This window comes from Notothenia rossii (genome assembly GCF_949606895.1).
Source record: "Notothenia rossii genome assembly, chromosome: 4".
Taxonomy (NCBI): Eukaryota; Metazoa; Chordata; class Actinopteri; order Perciformes; family Nototheniidae; genus Notothenia; species Notothenia rossii.
The window spans coordinates 86,733,514-86,753,211 of record NC_136902.1 but is presented as its reverse complement, the minus strand read 5'-3'; the positions used below and the strand labels follow the sequence as shown (position 1 = coordinate 86,753,211).

Sequence of the window (19,698 nt, the reverse complement as noted above, 5' to 3'; positions counted from 1 at the left end):
CCAAAGCATCACCTTCTGTATCCTGAAATTTGAAAAAAGCCTGTCTCAAAAAAGTATATATTATAATAATTGAACCACAGCCAGCGGGTACACACCTGCACATACACACACACCCTGCACAGGAGAGGGACTAGGAGTCTAATGGGACCTGAACAAGGGATGCCTAACGAGGAGCTCTAACAGGTGTTTCTCATTAAAGCAGGAAGACATGAGTGCAGAGCAGAGAGAGGCAGAGAGTGTGTGTGAAGAGGAGAGGAGCAAACGATGAGCTGATATATTCCCGTGTTATTCATTAGTGTCTTACAGGCTGCTGATATTAATGATTCACTGTCCATAAGATTCCCTACCTTCTCTCTCTCACACACACACACACACACACACACACACACACACACACACACACACACACACACACACACACACACACACACACACACACACACACACACACACACACACACACACACACACACACACACACACACACATACACACACACACACACACACACACACACACACACACACACACACACACACACTACATCACCCTCCTCTCTCTGGCCTCCTGCTCTCTCCACGCTGATATACAGATTTATATTGTCTACATTTTTATAAATCCTGCCGCCACCTCTCTTTAAGGGTTCCCTTTTTCTGGAGTTGGATAGGCTAAGGGGCGGGACATCCCAACAGCAATTGACCAATGACAACAGAGCCGGCCAGCTAACAAATCAGAGCTGACTGGGCTCTGGTTTCAGACAGAGGGTGAAATTCCTGAAATACCTGAAAATAAGCATGATATGATCTCTTGAATGTTACTCTTGCAATCTGTGTGTGCAGGCGTACGTGTGTGTGTGTGTGTGTGTGTGTGTGTGTGTGTGTGTGTGTGTGTGTGTGTGTGTGTGTGTGTGTGTGTGTGTGTGTGTGTGTGTGTGTGTTTGTGTGTGCATGTGTGCATGTGTTTATCCATTGATCATCTGCAAGAATTAGGACAGCATTTAAAGACTGCAATTGATGAAACTGCAACTGCATAAGGTTACCGCAATTAAGTTGTCAAGCTGTGAGCTAATAAAAGCACTCATGACAACATGCTTGGACACACACACGCGCACACACACACACACACACACACACACACACACACACACACACACACACACACACACACACACACACACACACACACACACACACACACACACACACACACACACACACACACACACACACACACACACACACACACACACACACACACACTTTTACCTGTACATAATCCACCAGCTCGAGCCATCCGTCACCTTGGGAACTGCTCTGATTAACCCTCAACACCCCAACCCTGCCTACCTTAACCCCCCCAACTCCCTCACCCAGCAATCAGCAGCTGCACTCCGCTGCACATGGACGCCTCCGCTCAATTAATCGTTGAGCTGGACTCTCCCTAAGCCCTCGTGCAAAAGAAGGAGAGGAGGATGAAGAGGTGGGGCTCTCATTAAACACTTTGAGCCCCGACAGAATCAATTACAGTGATGTATCGATTTGTCAGCAGTTCCCGGTGGCTCGGTCAGGGCGCTGGAACCTGCCGTAACATGGGACGCAGAGAGAACAAATGGAAAGATTAAAAGGAGTGGTGGGAAAGGGGGAAAAGGCGGGAATGGAGGAAGACGTAAGGGAACGAGAGGGAATTGGGAACGGTGCAAAAGGAGGGGAAGATGAAAGGGTAAAGAGGAAAGTGTTAAAGGAGAAATGGTGGAGCGAGTGGTAAAAGGAAAGGTCAACGTGGAGACGAGAGAATGCCGGAGGAGCGAAGATGAAAACATGTAGACCTTTTAAGGAATCAAGGCGGAAGACAATTTGAGGTTGGAAGAGGAAAGGACAGAAGTTGACGACGATAAGGAGGGCAATATGGGAAGATGAAGAAGGAGGATATGAAGGAGAAAGCTAGAGTGGAGAAAAGGGACAGATGTAGAGACAGAGAGAAAGATAGAACTGTAAAAGGACGAGGGGTGGAACGAATTGAAGAGGTGGTCTGAAGAGGGAAGTGCAGCATTTGAAGAAGACATAAGAGAAGGAAGGATGGAATAGGGAAGGGCGCAAGGCCAACGAGAGAAAGCCGAAGGACGTGAAAGGAGAAAGCTGGGAGGACTAAAGGGAGTTATAGGAAGAAAGGTTTGAAGGAAAAATGGTGGAGTAAGTGTTAGAAGGAAAGGCCGAGGTGGAGCAAGGATGGGAAAATATAAACCCGGGCAGAAATACTGTCAAGGTTTGAAAAGGAAAGGAGAGAAAGACATAAGGGAAAGAGGGATGGAAATGGGAAGGACGCATTGCTCAAAAGTGGAGGATGGAGAAAGCTGGAAGGACTAAAGGGATGGAGCTATAGGAAGACAAGGAGGAAGGAGAAATGGTGGAGTAAGAAGGAAAGGCCGAGGTGGAGGAAGGAGAAAGGAATAAAGACCTGTAAAGGGACGGGTGGCGGGAAAGATTGAGAGGTTGAGAGAGGAAGGAAAGTTGGTACGACTAAAGAGGTGGAGTTATAGAAAGGCAGATGTGGAGAAATGAGGAAGACAGTGCGAGGGAGAGGGAAAGTGGAGAAGATGGAGGATGTAGGAAAGGAAAACACAAGGGAAGGAAAGATGGAATTGCGAAGGAGGCAGCACCGAGGAGGGGAATATGAAGGGTTAGGGTTAGGGTGAAAACAAATAGGAAAAGGCAGAGTGATGGAGAGACATATAGAAGATGAAGGAGAAAGTAGGGAGGACGGTTACAGAGAGAAAGGTTGAAGGAGGGATGGTGAAGTAAGAGAAGTGGGGAAGATGAAGAATGGCTTGAAAGAAAAAGCAGGAAGGACAAAGGGGTGGAGTTATAGGAAAGAAAGTAGGAAAGGGTAGAAATGTGGAGAAAAAGATTTAGGCGCGAGAATAAAGAGAAATATGGACTTTAAACGGAGAGCGGAAAAAACATTTCATTATCAAACTAGAAAGCGTTCTCTATCCAAGCGCCGCGCCATTTCTTTCATGTCCTTCGTTCACCCTTCTTTCATTTCCACTCACCACCTCTCCGTTCCTTGTATTTTCTCACTTCATCTCCCTCGCTCCTTCCATCCGTTATAACTTGTTCTCTGCCTGAACTCTCCGTCCAGGGCATACTGTACTTCCAGCACCAGCATTGGGGGGGGGGGGGGGGGGGGGGGGGGGTCATTTCTGCACAGACGGGGCCGTAACCTTGAAAGTTAATATCGAGTTAAAGCTGTGCAACATGTGGGGACGCCGCAGGGACGTGACCGCGGAGACATAATGTCACTGTGTGCACGAAACAGAGTTGATTAAAGTTGGAGAAATATGGACTCCTTTGGGTTCCCCCGGTGATACAACTTTAAGATAGCGGACAACTTTATCTGTGCATCCATCTATACGGCTAGGTGGTGCCTTTTATGGCTTTTACATGGGGTGTTCATATGTGCACAATCCCATTATTATCTTCCTATGCCTGAATCATCTCACACCTGTGCTGCTTGCACCTCTATTCTGAGCCTGGGAATAATGGGCTCGACGCATACGGCAGCCTGCACAAGCTAAGTATCGGTGAGGCTTTTTATGTTGCACAGATGACAGACAACACGTATTCTCCTTCCCCTGTAATGAGGACGGCAGGGCTCCGATAGACAACATGGGACATGATTAGACGGCACATTCACGGCGAATATGCCTCCAACCTGACAACCACTGAAGGAAAGAAGCCAGTCATTCATGCCGCAGTGTTGAAGAGGCGTGTAGGTTGAATACAAAAGACGGATGGTGTATGTTTCGCTCACAGTGTGTCTTTTCACAGGAACAAGGGTAATCATGTTGTTGAGCAGTAAATAGAAGTATAGCACGCTGAGGGAAAGTGCATTCTCTGCAACCGCAGGCTACATGAACATAAAGACATAATAATAGAACTGGAGTGGAAAATATTCTCTTAAAATCGTAATTTTATATATATATTTTTTCATATTCTGCTCAAGTTCAGGTTCGTATTCGTATGTTGTGTCTCTCCTGTGATATGTTTACACGCTTTCAAAAAGCTCTTTATTCTTCTCATACTGCAGCACCTCTTTTCACCCTCTGTCTGAAACCAGAGCCCAGTCTGCTCTCTTGGTTAGCTGGCCGGCTCTATTGTGATTGGCCAACCGCTTAGAGATATCCCGCCCATTAGCCTATTACGTACAATGTGTTGGTGCGCTAACCAATAGGAGCGTGTGTGTTACATAGTGATGACATTCTGTTCCGGAAGTAAATATAGGAGTCCAGCTTTTCAGGCAGGGGGGGAGTGTGGGAGAGACACTCCCTCTGAAGGGAACACAGATTGTAGACCATTTACATGCACTAAATCCTATTTAACACACTACAGGAAATGGGAAACCCCCCAAAACCATAACAGGGCCTCTTTAAGGGTTAAACTGAGCCTCTGCTTGCCACACATCTTTGCATGTAAACTATTATTTTTATATTTTTGCAAAACGACGCATCAAACAAAAAAATGGCAAATGTGAGTTTTTATAATATCCTGCTTTTTCAGTCCAAATCCCAAAGTTTTTGTTTAATATTATATTTTTGAATAAAAGATTAAAAAAAACTGCATATTTTAGAAGCTAAAAACCGCATTTTCTGACATTTTTGCATGAAAAATGCCAACGATTATCCTGCCATTAAAACAGTAGGTGATTTATTTTCTGCTTTCTGTTTTTGCAGCTCTAACAACGATGTGAAAGCTACAGTGCAAGATTTCGGAGCGCAGCATGCCACCTGTCATCAATCAGACAGACACAACGAAATATATTACATTCATGCAAATACAAAAATGTTATTAATGCCATTATTTTTGGTCACAATGGGACAATGGTTGGTCTATAAAACTGTCTTCTGAAAGCACATTGGACGGTGTTATTCTGTAGAAAAATGTCTAAAGTATCAAACATTTTTATAATATTTAACAATAGCCACCATCTTTCCTCACACGTTCTGAATGCAGGATGCAACCTGTGACATGTTTGCACTGTATTCTCCTGAATCACCTCATAAAGAGGGTAACAAATGAAGAAGTAGTATAGGAGAAACAACCACTTTCTACAGTAGTGTGCCATGTCTTCCATTTGACCAATTTCACAGTTTATTTGTGGACTCAGATTGTCCCACATGGATGCAGCTGCTGCCCCTCGCAGCTCGCTGTAGGTGACTTCTGAGCCTCTGTGAAACTAGCAAAGTCCTTTCAGGGCATTGTGGTGTGAGTTAAACTTAAATAGGTTTTCATCAAAAGACAAGCGAACATGCAGCCAGAGGCAGAGCGAAAATGTTTCCTACTTGCAACTTCCTGTCAAAGACAATGCCAAATTCCATGAGGTCCACAATAACTAATGTGGTAAGAATAAGAGAAAAGGAAAAGGAAGCCACATTAGATTTACTGTTGTGTTTAAAGGGGCCCTATTCCGCTCATTTTTAGGTTGATATTTGTATTTTGTGCCTTTACATGTCTCCATGCTTTAATGTTCAAAAAGCTCTTTATTTTTCTCACACTGTCTGTGCTGCAGCACCTCTTTTCACCCTCTGTCTGAAACCAGAGCCCAGTCTGCTCTGATTGGTTAAAAAAGGACATTTGACCAACTGTTTATCTTTGGTTTTGCCACAAAAACAAACATGTTTATGTCTAGAAAATGTAGTTTCATTACCATAAGTACAAATTATACACGAAGCAAAAATGTTTTCAAACAGTTGCAAGGCAAAAAAAACAACAGCTACTGTATAGCACAAATTAACCCCATATTCTGCTCATTGTCAGGGTCATATTTGTATTTTGTTTCTTTATACTGTGACATGTCTCCATGCTTTAATGTTCAAAAAGCTCTTTATTGTTCTCATACTGCCTGTGCTGCAGCACCTCTTTTCACCCTCTGTCTGAAACCAGAGCCCAGTCTGCTCTGATTGGTTAGCTGGCCGGCTCTGTTGTGATTGGTCAACATCTTAGAGATCTCCCGCTCCCTAGCCTATCAGGTACAATGTGTTGGAGCGCTATCCAATAAAAGCGCAAGTGTTAAATAGTGATGTCACTATGTTCAGGAAGTAAATAAAGCAGTCCAATGGAGGCGTTTCAGGCAGGGGGGGGGGGAGAAATTCCAGGAAAACAGGCATTTTAGTCTTTACATACCATGTACGTGCACACAAACCTATCTAACACACTACAGGGGGAAAAAGCATAATAGAATAAAAACTGTAAAAGTTTGTTCCAAAAGTTTACTGAATATGCCCCCAACAAGTTTCAGAACACAGACGAATCTTCAATTTTTTTTGCAATAAACAGAGTCTGAACTCCACAATAGAAGTTAATAAAGTCAAGTTAAAGGTCAACTCCTCCAGTTACTCTGTATTTTTGACGGCATCAACAACATAACTGACAGCTCCAAATCTAACAAAGGTCAGCCATCTTTTTACCCTGTTTGCCTGCATGTGTGAATGTGAAAGAAGGATGGACAGAGAGCGCAGATCACAGTCTGTCCAATATCCATCAGATGTGTGTCTGTTATTGTCCACTCCTAAACAGCAAGCGATAAACTGAGTGAAGGACATAATAACAGAAGATCTGCCTCCTCGCCTTTCCCCCCTCTCTCTTTCTCTCTCCGTCTCTGCCCTATCAATCGGTGTTGGTGTGATTGCTGTTGGATTACGGGGCTTTTGCTGTCAGCTTCTGGCGATTAACGTCGGGACAAATAAAATACAGTTATATCCCTGCACAGTGTCTGAGGCAAACACTAGAGCCACATGCACACATGCTCATATTCAACAAATGATCCTAAATCCTAAATGCAATCACAAAGTTGGCACCTTTGACATCCCTCCTACTTTTGAGTTTCTGCATTAGGTTGTGTAATAGTCAGATCTTTTCCCCTGTGTCTGCCTGTTTAGGCCGCTACACACCAACCAGAGACCAAAGAACGAGTACCGAAGGCGTCCTGACTTTTACGTCCACTCGGCTACGCCGCCCGCCTACGAACACACCGCAAAGACTTCAGTTGACGAGTGGCAATAACTGTCCTTACCAGCAGGCAGTGGTAGTGTGTATTCGTCCTTCAAAAGAGGCAACAACCGGAAGACAGACTATACACCGAGAGAAGAAGAACAGGCTGCGTGATTTAAACAAACAACAAACAGCGTCTGGGTTCCATTTTCACTGTCTCTCGTCGATCGAAAACATGTAAACATAAAAAAGAAACTCTTGCGTCCAGGTGAGATGAAAATGAAAAAGATGAACCGTCTGTGTGTGCCTTCTTAATCGTTTGTTTTGGTCCCTCACTTCCGCTTCGCTTCTCAAGCACTGACTCGCTAAGCTGAACAGCCAATCAGAGTGATTTCTTTGTCCCGACTTTCTCTGACCTTGTGAGGTGTGAAAATGTGCCGTAAAGAGACAACGGTGCGGGACACACCAACCTGAGTAGGGCGCCGCGAATGCCCGACTGCCTTTGACTCCCAAAATCGGGTAGGTGTGTCAGGGCCTTTAGTCTTCAGTTGTTGCTGCTCACTGTGTTTTGAAAAGTGGTGGGGACACTTTTCAGATAAAAAAATAAAACAACTAGTGTATTGCCAGTAACGTTGGCTTATTATTGGTTAGCAACACCTTAACGCAGCGTCCACATGTCATGGCAGTGTGCTTTGAAGCTTGCCGGCGGGCGTGTCTGAAACTCGACCAACAATCAATCACATGAATCTCCCGCCCCGGACACACAAGCACACGGTTAGATTGCATTACATTGGCTAGAGATTGTACTGGTATATGATTTGATTGGCTGACGCTTCCGTCGAAGCTTGAAAAGTTGAACTTTTCCCAACTTTTGAAGCGAGCAAAGCGAACCAACAGAACCACAATGCAGTTTGGCAACGCGTGACGTCACCCCCTTCAAAGTGAATGGGAAGAAGCGTTGAAGCTTCAACGCAGGCCGCCGTGTGGACGGGCCGTAAGACGCTGGTTCTACTCTTCAAGGTCAAAACTCAACAGCATGACTGTTCTTCGATGTCACAGAGACAATGGAAAACGTAAGAGTTTGTTAACGTTTTTGGTCAGCGAGTGCATATTTTGGGTCGTTTTAGAAACAGTAGGATAAGGGGGAATTATCTTCAGCTGCCGTGGGAGCGATGTTTGCTTGTCTATTTTCTACTCAACTTGTTTTAATATTCAATGTGTTACTTCCAAATTGCACCGCTTGGGTCTCCAGAAATACCTGTTTGCAAGTGCGAATAAACCTTCTCAAAGTATTCTCATTTATAGAAGGAGTTTCTCTCCCACACACTCCCCCCCCCCCCCCCCCCCTCCTGCCTGGAACGCCTCCATTGACTCCTTTGTTTACTTCCGCAACACAAGGACATCTCTATGTATCATAAATGACGCATATGACCTCAGCTGAGGATAAAGAAGTAGACGGTGCGTTATGAACTCAACTGAGGACATTGGCAACCATGATAGATTAGTACTGGCTGTGGGGAGTAGTGCAAAACAGCAGAAATGGGAAGGAGAAAATAAACACACTCACACACCAACGTGTACACATTCACCACAGAGAAGACAAACCAGTTCCAGTGGCTGGTGTTTATCTTCTGCAACTCCTGCACACACACCGACAGATGGTAACAGCGGCCATTGGCAGAGCTCCTTATTCCCTACCTCACAAACATAATTCATCTCCTGCAGCAGTGTGTGTGTGTGTGTGTGTGTGTGTGTGTGTGTGTGTGTGTGTGTGTGTGTGTGTGTGTGTGTGTGTGTGTGTGTGTGTGTGTGTGTGTGTGTGTGTGTGTGTGTGTGTGTGTGTATATAGTCTGACCTGATCCAGTTGCATTCTAACCTTATTGAGAAACAAAGAGGTAACAACAAAAACATTTAGAGCGTTCAATCACTTTTGGTGAAAGTGTTTTAAAGTTGCAGTCGTCTCTAAAGCACACACTCACCTGTTCTCCTGTCCACATCCGGTGTCTGTCTCGTCACTTTCTTTACATCTTCAGCTAATCCAGCAAAATATGTGCCTTTTTTTATAAAGACAAAATATAAACATTGTGCACAGAAAACATGGAAACATTAAAAAAAGAGGCAAATCACCATGAAATTAAAACGGCATTTAATCGCTATACTGCAAAGTATTTCCAAACAACTACAATTTTTGTTTTTATGTATTTGCACAAGTGTTCCCCACATATATAGTATTATAGACACTAGCTTTTACCCACATGAACACAATTAAAGTTACATCTTGTGTGTTATTGCTATCTCTGTGTCCTTATTTAACTAGCGTGTGTGTGTGTGTGTGTGTGTGTGTGTGTGTGTGTGTGTGTGTGTGTGTGTGTGTGTGTGTGTGTGTGTGTGTGTGTGTGTGTGTGTGTGTGTGTGTGTGTGTGTGTGTGTGTATGTGTGTGTGTGTGTGTGTGTGTGTGTGTGTGTGTGTGAGTATCTCAGGGTAGTGAGAGGACACTCTGCTCGTCTGTCTGTGCGGCCGCCTCCTCGTCCTTTTGTTCCTCGCTGGCTCTGTCTCTGCAAAAGCAAACCCACCAATCAGAGGCAGAACACCGCACATCACATCACTCAGACACCTGATTAAAGATGGCAGACATCGTAGATTTCACTCTGGAAACATGTGGGACGTATTCACACCCGCTGGAAGGGTCATTTAAATAATGTCTGCCTTGGTCATCACTTGTAAATAATGATCATTTTGAAACACTTTACTGCACGAGGTACAATTAACTGCACCAATGGAGCCTGCGTTCTTTTTTAATGAGACACTTAGGAGGTGCCTCTCCCAGTTTGCAGCTGACTATGACAAGGCAAATTAACTTAACTAAGATTTTATAGGCAGCAGACATAACAATGCCATCCACAACGCCCGTCTGATCTAATGCTGGTGTCAGAGGCCTCGGTTTCATTAAATCACTTGTTTTTAATGTCATCAAGCTTCAAATTATTTTGTACAAACACAGGTTTTCTCAGCTAAATTGAATGTGTGAGAGTTATGGTGTTTAATCATTGGTTTGATAATGACTGACGTCTTTGACAACTGAACTGTGCTTTTATGTAAGGCATTTCTTTTGTGCAAAATGTACATGTAAGCATTTCTGTAAGAAAATTACGAATACATCCATTTTCCAAATATGAATGTAATACTGCTGTGCAAGTACGCACTGACTGAAGGTTAGATCAAAGACAGCCAATAGACCGAGGCTACACTAAAGCACACCCAGACAGCTGGAGGCAGCGGAGTCAGAGGCAGATGATGAATAGATGTCTGGATATGAGGTAAACACAGGTTGGGTTATAGTAGACGCACACATCTATGCATGCACTCACAATGTGAAGCAGCATTTACTTCTGTGAAGAGTACTTCCGACAGCTCTTATTACCTGAATAGACATTCAAATAAATGTGTATTTGATAAGTTTTCTATAGCAATGAATTCTAAACCCACTCAACAAAACACAGTTCTTGAAAATGATGATGGGCAGCAGAGACTAGTCTAAGTAGAACTGTATTATCATGCAACTACTCTGCGATGCAACTGTCTGTGAGTACCTGGTGGCTGAGAGGAAGCTTACATTGAACACTCCGGTCGGGAGGGTGCAGTAAACCTATTTTAAAAGTGCAGTTTTTAAGTGAAAGGGGTCGTATTCTGCACATGTCCAGGTTCATATCTGTATTTTGTGCCTCTATTGTGACATGTCTCCATGCTTTAATGTTCAAAAGGTCTTTATTGTTCTCATACTGCAGCACTTCTTTTCACCCTCTGTCTGAAACCAGAGCCCAGTCTGCTCTGATTGGTTAGCTGGCCGGCTTTGTTGTGATCGGTCAACCACTTAGAGCTTTCGCGCCCCTTTTCATGTCCAATGTGTTGGATCGCTAGCCAATAGAAGCGCACGTGTTATTTAGTGATGTCACTATGTTCAGGAAGTAAATAAAGCAGTCCAATGGAGGCGTTTCAGGCATGGGGGGAGTGTGTGGGGGATTTACATGCACAAAAACCTATATAACACACTACAGGAGGGGTGTCAAACTCAAGGCCCGGGGGCCAAATCCGGCCCGTGACTTCATTGTATGTGGCCCCACAAGAGCTTGCAAAGAATATAATATGTTTATTATACGGTTACATGCTGATTTACGGAAGCACGTTGGCCATAAACTACATGTCCCACAATGCATCTCAAATTTGACTTTTTTTCTCAGAAGTGTTTTTTCTTCAAAATATCCTTTTTTTCTCAGAATTTGACTTTTTCTCAGAATTAGTTATTTCAAAACGTTGCTTTTTTTTCAAAATGTTACATTTTTTTTAAATGTGGCTTTTCTTCTAAAATCATTTTTGTGACATTCTCACCGAAGAGACTTGCAATTATTTGCAGTAGACTTGCTTTCAGACGTAATTATGAAGTTATTACCCCATCCGATAATAATCCAATGCAGAGGCAATAATGTAATATAATAAATCCTTTTATATTAAATATTTATATAGTCTTAAAGTTACAACCTGCCCTTTGAGTGCCACCATAATTCCAATGTGGCCCGCGATGAAATTGAGTTTGACACCCCTGCACTACGGGAAAGGGAAAACCCCTGAAATCATCAAAGGGCCTGTTTAATGTGAAGGATCTCAGTACTTCTTCCACCACAACATAACCTAACTCTCGAAAAGAAAGTTAATGGTCTTTATTTTAGTCCCACATTTATATTTTGGTGTCCCCAGAAACAAATTAGTTTTTTTTTAAATCTACATTTATTTGTGGATCATTGCTTGGGTCATGTTGGAATAGCTTTATGAAGATTAAGCAAAAACTATTGAATTCCCAGATTGTCAGCGTTACTTTTCGCTTGTTAAACAGCCAAATCTAAAACTAAATTAGAGCAGTGCCGCTGGGTTTTACAAAAATAGAGCCCCAAATGGTTTTGTAAGCGAACCTGAAAAAGTTAATACACCGCCCTCTAGAACTTTAAAGCAGTGCCTGCTGTGTCAAATCTCCATAACAATTTGATAACCTGTAAGAAAAATGTGCTTTTTACTCTGAGAGGATCTGAGAGTAGCTTTAAGACTTCCTGTTTCTCTGCTCGTGTCTTTTCACAGTGATCGGCATGTAATCCGTTGCTTTCTCTCCCTCCTGCGCTCCCCAACACTCCTCAACCATTTCAATGGTCACGATGGGGGGTAATCCCTCTTTTTTTGTGCGCCATCAATCCCTCTCTCTGTCGGATATGTGGAGTCTGTAATGGATCGTTAGCCAGCAGAACAACTTCAGCTCTGACAGCATGTTGGGTATCAGGTCTTAATGTGCGGCTTAATGCGTGAGTGTGAGTGTGTGTGTGTGTGTGTGTGTGTGAGTGTGTGTGTGTGTGTGTGTGTGTGTGTGTGTGTGTGTGTGTGTGTGTGTGTGTGTGTGTGTGTGTGTGTGTGTGTGTGTGTGTGTAGTGGGCATAATCTGCGCTCAAGGCCTTGTGCTGAGCATAGCAGTGTGAATATCACATTGAGACGTGTAATAACCGGATTAACACACACACCACACAGAGGGCTCCCAAAACAGCTGTTCAGGTATCTCTTTGAATTTCTCCCTCCTTATCATACAGTCTTTGGTGAACGTAATTTTCCGTTAATCAAACAGGTTTCCTGCCAATCTTTTGAAATTAGATCGGCCAAAAAATATTGATGTATCTAAAAACAAGGCCTCGATTGGTTTTAAATGTCTTGAATCACATTTGTTGACTTTTATATATATGTAATATTTGCCTATAACGTAGTGCAGTAGAATTACAAAGTAGCATACAATGGAAATACTCAAGTAAGGTATGTCAAAACGGTACTTAAGTTTGGTACTTGGCTAAATGTTCTTAGTTACTTCTCACCACTGGGCTCTGTTAGTGTGTGCATGTTACTCACTGTGTGAAACGATGATTTCCATGCTGATTTGGACTATCTCTGTCTCTCGTGCCAAACACCACAGCCTGCTGCTCTGCTCCTGAAGCTGAAGGAAGGTTTCAATGTTAACGCCTTACTTTTATACAGAGTCTTTTCATAATCAAAGGAAGCCAGAAAAATAAGGTGTGTATGCATACATGACTTGTGAATGAATGCATGGTGTGTCTGTACCATTTGCCATGAGCCTGAGTTCCTGCTCCAGATCGTGGAGTGTGTATGCAGTGGTGTCAGCGTCCAGGTCGGGGTCCTCGCAGCCCATCTGGTCCACACTACAGATGTCCATGATCTCTTGGGCTGCCTGGGATAACGGACGCAACGCTGGACCTATTCCTGAGCCCGATGCAGGACGAGACAAGCCGGCAGAGAGAGGGCTTGGAGACTGCATTGGTGTGGACTTGCCAGACAGTGAAAACCCTGAACAAGAAAGAAAGAAAGAAAGCATACATGTATTATCTTATTTAACTACACACACAACATATATTGCATGTGTGGTCGTCCTGGGAGAGGAATCCGGCTCTATTGATTTCCAAAAAGTTCCTTCCTCCTTTTTGTCCCATTCATTTGAAGGTTTTTCTGCAAGGGTCTGAGTATGCTGCAGACAGGGCTTTAAGGGTTACTTTAAAAATGTATTCCCTTACAATTACTAGTTACAGTAACTTCATCTTAGTATCACAATATACAAAAAGTTCAAAACACAATTTAAAAAAGTATCCCAGTACCTGGTAACTGTAAGGGGAAACAGTTACCTTTTTAAATTTGGTATCCGGATTCATAATGCCCTTAGATGTATTCCATTACTCCCGTAGCCTGTCTGTACACACTGCGAAACTCCCTTAGAGAAATGTGCACATTTTTGATATCGGGCTGTAATTGATTGTTGTATCAATGCACAGTAAGATAGATGGCAGCAATGTTTCTGAGGACACACAGAGGTACAGAGTTCCGGAAAGAGATGGGAGGAAGACAGAAGAAAGTAAGAGCAAGGAGAGGAGCGGCTCGAGACTGGGTGTGAAGAGGGTGAGAGACGGAGACTCTCACAGCAGTCAGTGGAATGAGTGGTGTCTCATCCCACTCCACTGCGAGCCACATCAAATTGAATCAGATTGAACATCCATCTCCACCTGCTCACTGTAAATTACATCGAGGCCCCCATTGAGAAGCTATGATGGTGTGTGTGTGTGTGTGTGTGTGTGTGTGTGTGTGTGTGTGTGTGTGTGTGTGTGTGTGTGTGTGTGTGTGTGTGTGTGTGTGTGTGTGTGTGTGTGTGTGCGTGCGTGCGTGCGTGCGTGCGTGCGTGTGTGCGTGTGTGTGCGTGGCACACTGATTCCTCATGCTGTGTGCTGTCTAACCAGCTTCAGCTCCAGTGTTAAGTCTTTTATTCTTTCAATCTTCCATTGTCTCCTTAGCTCCGCCCCCTCCCTCCCTCTCCCAGTGCCTGGCTCTGTCTTCAGAAGACACAGAACCTCCACTTAGGGCTTCACGGGCAGCGGCGCTGTCAAACCAAGCAGCATGGGAGCAATGATCCATGCAGGACAGCGCTGCTAACACGTGTGCACTCGCACATACCTGTAGACTCAATGTACATCCATCTCAAAGGAGATAGCTCTCGATGTTGGGTTCTGAGAAACGCTTTGCCTGATTTATATGTTATCAGGGTAAAATGAGAGTGAGACTTAAATCTAGCCAATAGAAATGCGAGTGTTACATAGTGACATAGCCTCTTCAAATTTGAATTCACATGTCTACAGCCTGAATCTGCTTTGTGGTTTTCACTTTCTTCTTTTTAATTCGGTGAACGTATAAGTTCATAAAACTGTGTGTGAGTTTAACTGTGTGTATTAAACTAGACCGAAGCATTTTCTGTCAGCTCAGATTTTATTTCTGCTTCTTTAAACTGTAGTGTGTGCTCATGTGTTTCATTGTTGGTGTATAGGCTACTGCCTGAATATGATTAATGAAAGGCAGGTTTTCCTTGAAATAAAATCTCTGAGCAGAGGACACATGTTTGATCCTAAATATCTGGGTTTCTTCTTTCCTAAGGTGATATAGTTCTGTTATCTTATACACTTTAGTACAGTGGTTCTCAAACTTTTTCTGTCAGGCCCCCCATTTGGAGAAAAAAAAATGTCGGGCCCCCCCAACACAAATAGTCAGGCTCAGTGGCCAACACAAATAGTCGGGGTGCTGTGGGGTAGCTTGACGTTTCATAGAGGGTGCTCAAACATTTAGGGTTTCCCATTAATGTACCGGTCGCCACAGTTGAATTTGAAACTACAACAATCCCCACGCATATACACAGTGTACCCACGGCTGTTACAATTAAGGCTTGATAATCAGCTCACGGCATAGGTGTAAGAAGGGGTAAAGTGCTATTTTTATAGGTGGTGTGTGGACCTCACACCACCTAGACCGGGGGGTCCGGGGGCATGCTCAACACCCATTTGAAACAGAACTGTAAAGAGATTTACTTTTTCTTTATGGATATTTTACAAATCACCCTTTTAAACTTTGTTATTTTTTTACTGTCATATAGTATTTCATACCTGTTTTTAATTTAATCTCTTATTTTTTTATAACTATAATGATCATATAAAGGTGTGCCTCGGAAATAATTGTTTACATTAATGGTGACCAAAACGTTTGAGACCCACTGAGATAACACTGAGAGAGTCCTTTAGCTCACTGAGTCTCTCAGTCTGACAGGAGAGGACTCTCCTCCACCTTGTTGTTGAAAAAACTCCTTATATCCGTTAGCGTAGCTCGCTAGCACCAGAAGCTAACAACAACGATCTCCGGTACCGGTGCGCTCTCTCTCTCTCGCTCGTGCACGCACACAAAATGGCTCGTTCCACACACACACAGAGCTGAGCTTTAATGAAACACAGAGACCCAGACGTAATAGTACTGTACTGTATCATATTATTTTCGAATAAATAATTTTTCAAATTATGATTTTAAAAAATAATAATTTTATAACCATTTTTCCTCCTGGTCTCTCGCGCCCCCCCTGTCATGCCTCTGCGCCCCCCAGGGGGGGCCCGCCCCCCACTTTGAGAACCACTGCTTTAGTAGAACACATGTTATTGATATTTATTTTCTCTTGTATTTGTTTGCAATTGAGTTGGAAGGCTAGTAATTGTAACTTGAAAAGGAGTTCCCTACTCAGAGAAAAAGATGCTCAGCAACTCAAAGCTATTTCAAGACTTTCATAAATGACACTTGGGAGCCGAAGCACAGATGTTCCTGCGAGCAGCCTTCCTCACTGCGCTGTCAGACACACACTGGAGCAGCGCTCTGACAAGGCGGCACAATGAGGCTCAGGGAGGAAGGAGGAAACTCGCCAAAACGTCTGTGATAAGGGTCCCTGGAGGAATTAAAAAATATTGAAACATTTTTGGAGACCCAGGAGTCCTTCTGATGCTTTAATGACATATGTTCAAAAGGTTCTGGAGCTCGAAAGGTTTCACAAGTGTGGACCACCTTTCCAAGCATTCAACTTAACTAGACTTAAATGCACCATGGTGCTCACTTGACTTAAAGTATCTGATATTAAAGCACAAATGAATAAGGACAGGAATAAAACATAAACATGTTTAATACATTTAGAGCCAATCAGAGTCCTTTATTTATCCCAAGGGGGAAATTGGTGACGTCAGGTGGGTTGTTTTTTTTCATACTAATGTCATTTTGACCAGTTTATCAGAACATGTGGTACATTATCGTTTTTGGAATCACATGTTAAAATATCACATATCTGCAATACATGAGAGCAACACATCTGAGTACTTGCCCCGCCCATTTTGGGTGAAAATATCTGCTGTCATTTGACTTATGGTAAATCCAGATGCTGAGGTCTTCATCAATCTGATTATAAGAATCGGAATACTGTACATCTTATTATCTACAAGAAGCCCAAAGGCAATGGTCATTCAGGCAAACAATTACACAATGTCATTGGAGATCATTGATCTTTGTCGATATGGTGAAATAAAAGCAATGCATTATTGATGTCCTTAACAGGCTAGCACTTAAACTGGGATTTCCTTTGCATGTCATTGTTTTATATTTCAATGCAACATCTGCAGTCTCTACTTTGACTTTTAACATTACAACTGTTTGACGTTAGCTACGTTAGCAGCATAATGTAGCTGTGGTGAAGTGTTTCCCACAGACGTATTGAATTACCACGTTGATTACGTTTTCTGTCCTCTTTGTTGATGAAGTGAAGACACAGATATGTCATTGTACTGCCCTTTTTTCTACTTAATAATAAAGAAAATAGTTACTTAAAATTATTTTGATTGTTTGCCGTTAAATACATGACACAGCAGCTTTTAAAGAGGATGACTCTTTTTTTCCTTTTCGTGCTGATTCTTTGTTTTCATCAGAAAGGGGAAGGCTCTCTCATTTCGCCAGGCAGTGACACAGCGCTGCGCTCATCTATGTTTGGGTAGTTTGTCCACATACTTCTGGCCACATGGTAGCTACATATATCTGGGTTATCAGCAGTATCAGAAATGTGTTGTAAGTGCAATAAAATGTATTAAGATCCCAGGGCTAAATTGCTTGGAAGTTTAGAAAGAACAGAGTGATGGATTGAATTGGATGTATTTAAACATGGTTGTTGTTGTGTGAGGGAAAGAGGGAGGGGATCCTGTGATCTGGTGAGCAGTGGAGAGTATTAGATATATAACAGAGTAAAACAGATTATCCTCGTGTCTCTCAGGTGTCTATGTGTGTGTGTGTGTGTGTGTGTGTGTGTGTGTGTGTGTGTGTGTGTGTGTGTGTGTGTGTGTGTGTGTGTGTGTGTGTGTGTGTGTGTGTGTGTGTGTGTGTGTGTGTGTGTGTGTGTGTGTGTGTGTGTGTGTGTGTGTGTGTACATAAACAGATTGCTGCAGTGTTTCTGGGTTGTGAGCGAGGAAGTGATGAGAGGACAGATTCCTGGACCAACTCCCAATACTGTGTGTGTGTGGGTGTGTGTGTGGGTGTGTGTCTTGCATGTGTGTCTGTTCATGCTCGAGAGTGATACGGTATAATCTCTTTAAGAAACCTGCGCGCATACTCAGTGCCAAGAAAGAGTGGCTAAATGAAGAATTGAGGTGTATTAATTGTGTGTGAAATGGAGTTTTGTGTGTAAGCAGGAAGAGGGGCTCAGCGCGCTTGATAGTGTTCACACAGACAAAATACACACACACACACACACACACACACACACACACACACACACACACACACACACACACACACACACACACACACACACACACACACTTACCAGATGTTCCTAGTTTGTTTGCTGATATGTCTCCTCTCCTTGTGGGTCTGGCTGAGTGGTTTTGAATTCCAGTTGGCTGTACGAGCTTGTTCTTCATCATTCTTGAAACCAGGTCTACCTCAGGGTAGGGGCTGCTTGGTCCATGACCCTTTGACCCTAAAAGAGTGAGAGAAAACTCTGAGAGGGTGCACACTGAATACAAGATATGGGGGGGGAAAAGATACTCAGAACAGCCATACAATCAATCAATAACTCAAATGAATGAATCACACTATTAGGTTTCCAAAAAGTTGTACCATATTAAAATCAAACAAATACATATTTATATAAGCAAAGTAGAAGTCCTTGTAGCCACAGGGACATGATGAAAACCCAGGCTCATGGTGAAGGAAGAAATCGATGGAAATGTTTTCGTAAGATATATCCTGGTGCAGCCATGTTTCAGTGAAGCTCATTGAACTACACTCCAGATATTCAGCCAGGCTCCTAGCTACGGTGGTTAGCTCGTCCATTAGTAGCCAGTGATCTTACGGTGCCCATAATGAAATGGGGGAGACACAGCACCCAGCTCTCCTCCTTCGTCTCTTCGGTTTACCCTGCAACCTCTGTGTCCTTCTTCACATTTCAGTGGGGATTGCCGTTTCTAAGACCATCATGCTAGCCGGCCTTAGCGTGATTAGCTCCCCCCTGGTGTAAACATGGCAGCCATACAGTTGCTAAACAACAGTTGCGTGGATGCACAATAGCAGCAACTTAAAAATAAACAAGACATATCTTTACAAGAAAGTTTAGAGAGGGCATAGCCTCATAATTTATTAGTAGAATGTATTTAAAGAAAAATAACAAGAGAGATCAAATGAGAAAGCTAAAAGTTGGAAAGTTGCCGGAGTAACAGGTGGCATGCACACTAGATTGCATTAATGTCTGAAAACTTTGGTAGAATATAAATATTTGTAGAGTACTATTTGATCCCTTCTGACACTGTTTTGAACACATCTCTTCACTCTACCTATATTGCTCATTACATGCTCTACACGACATTTGAAAAATCTGGAAGCCATTTAAATGAGAACCGAGGAGAGATCGTACGACTTCACGCTGATATCAGGAGGACATATCGCTCCCAAATGGAAATAGCAATGCATTTGATTTGCTATCAGACTCCAACAGTGAGTGATTTTGTGTAGATCAAATGCATGGAATAAGGTTTTTTGTGTGACGAATCGATACACAAAATACAAAGCTGTTGGGTGATTTTCTGAATACAGTCATTCGTTTTCATGGTTGATCAATTTAAAAAGTAAAACTAGGTCATGGTTGTATTTTGCAGTGCTTATATTTGGAGTCTATCACTACAAGTGGTACAAATGATTCAAACCTTGTCCTAACACATCCATTCAATATACTGTACAGGAGAAACAATGAATAGGGAATAATCCACGGCTGTGACGAGCTTCCTCAAT

At 43.0% G+C, this 19,698-nt stretch overlaps 1 protein-coding gene across 1 annotated transcript in view; it reads right to left on the bottom strand.

Annotated features, from left to right (window-relative positions):
* Window positions 1-9,115: 9,115 nt before the first annotated feature.
* LOC307037991 (uncharacterized protein) overlaps window positions 9,116-19,698 on the bottom strand; it is a 40,509-nt gene continuing 29,926 nt past the window's right edge. The window contains exons 7-10 of the mRNA XM_079679270.1: window positions 18,236-18,391; window positions 13,132-13,374; window positions 12,922-13,006; window positions 9,116-9,542 (exon numbers count right to left, since the gene is read on the bottom strand). Of these exons, the coding sequence (XP_079535396.1) occupies window positions 9,464-9,542; window positions 12,922-13,006; window positions 13,132-13,374; window positions 18,236-18,391 (563 nt within the window). The 3' untranslated portion in view covers window positions 9,116-9,463. The remainder of the gene's footprint in view (window positions 9,543-12,921; window positions 13,007-13,131; window positions 13,375-18,235; window positions 18,392-19,698) is intronic.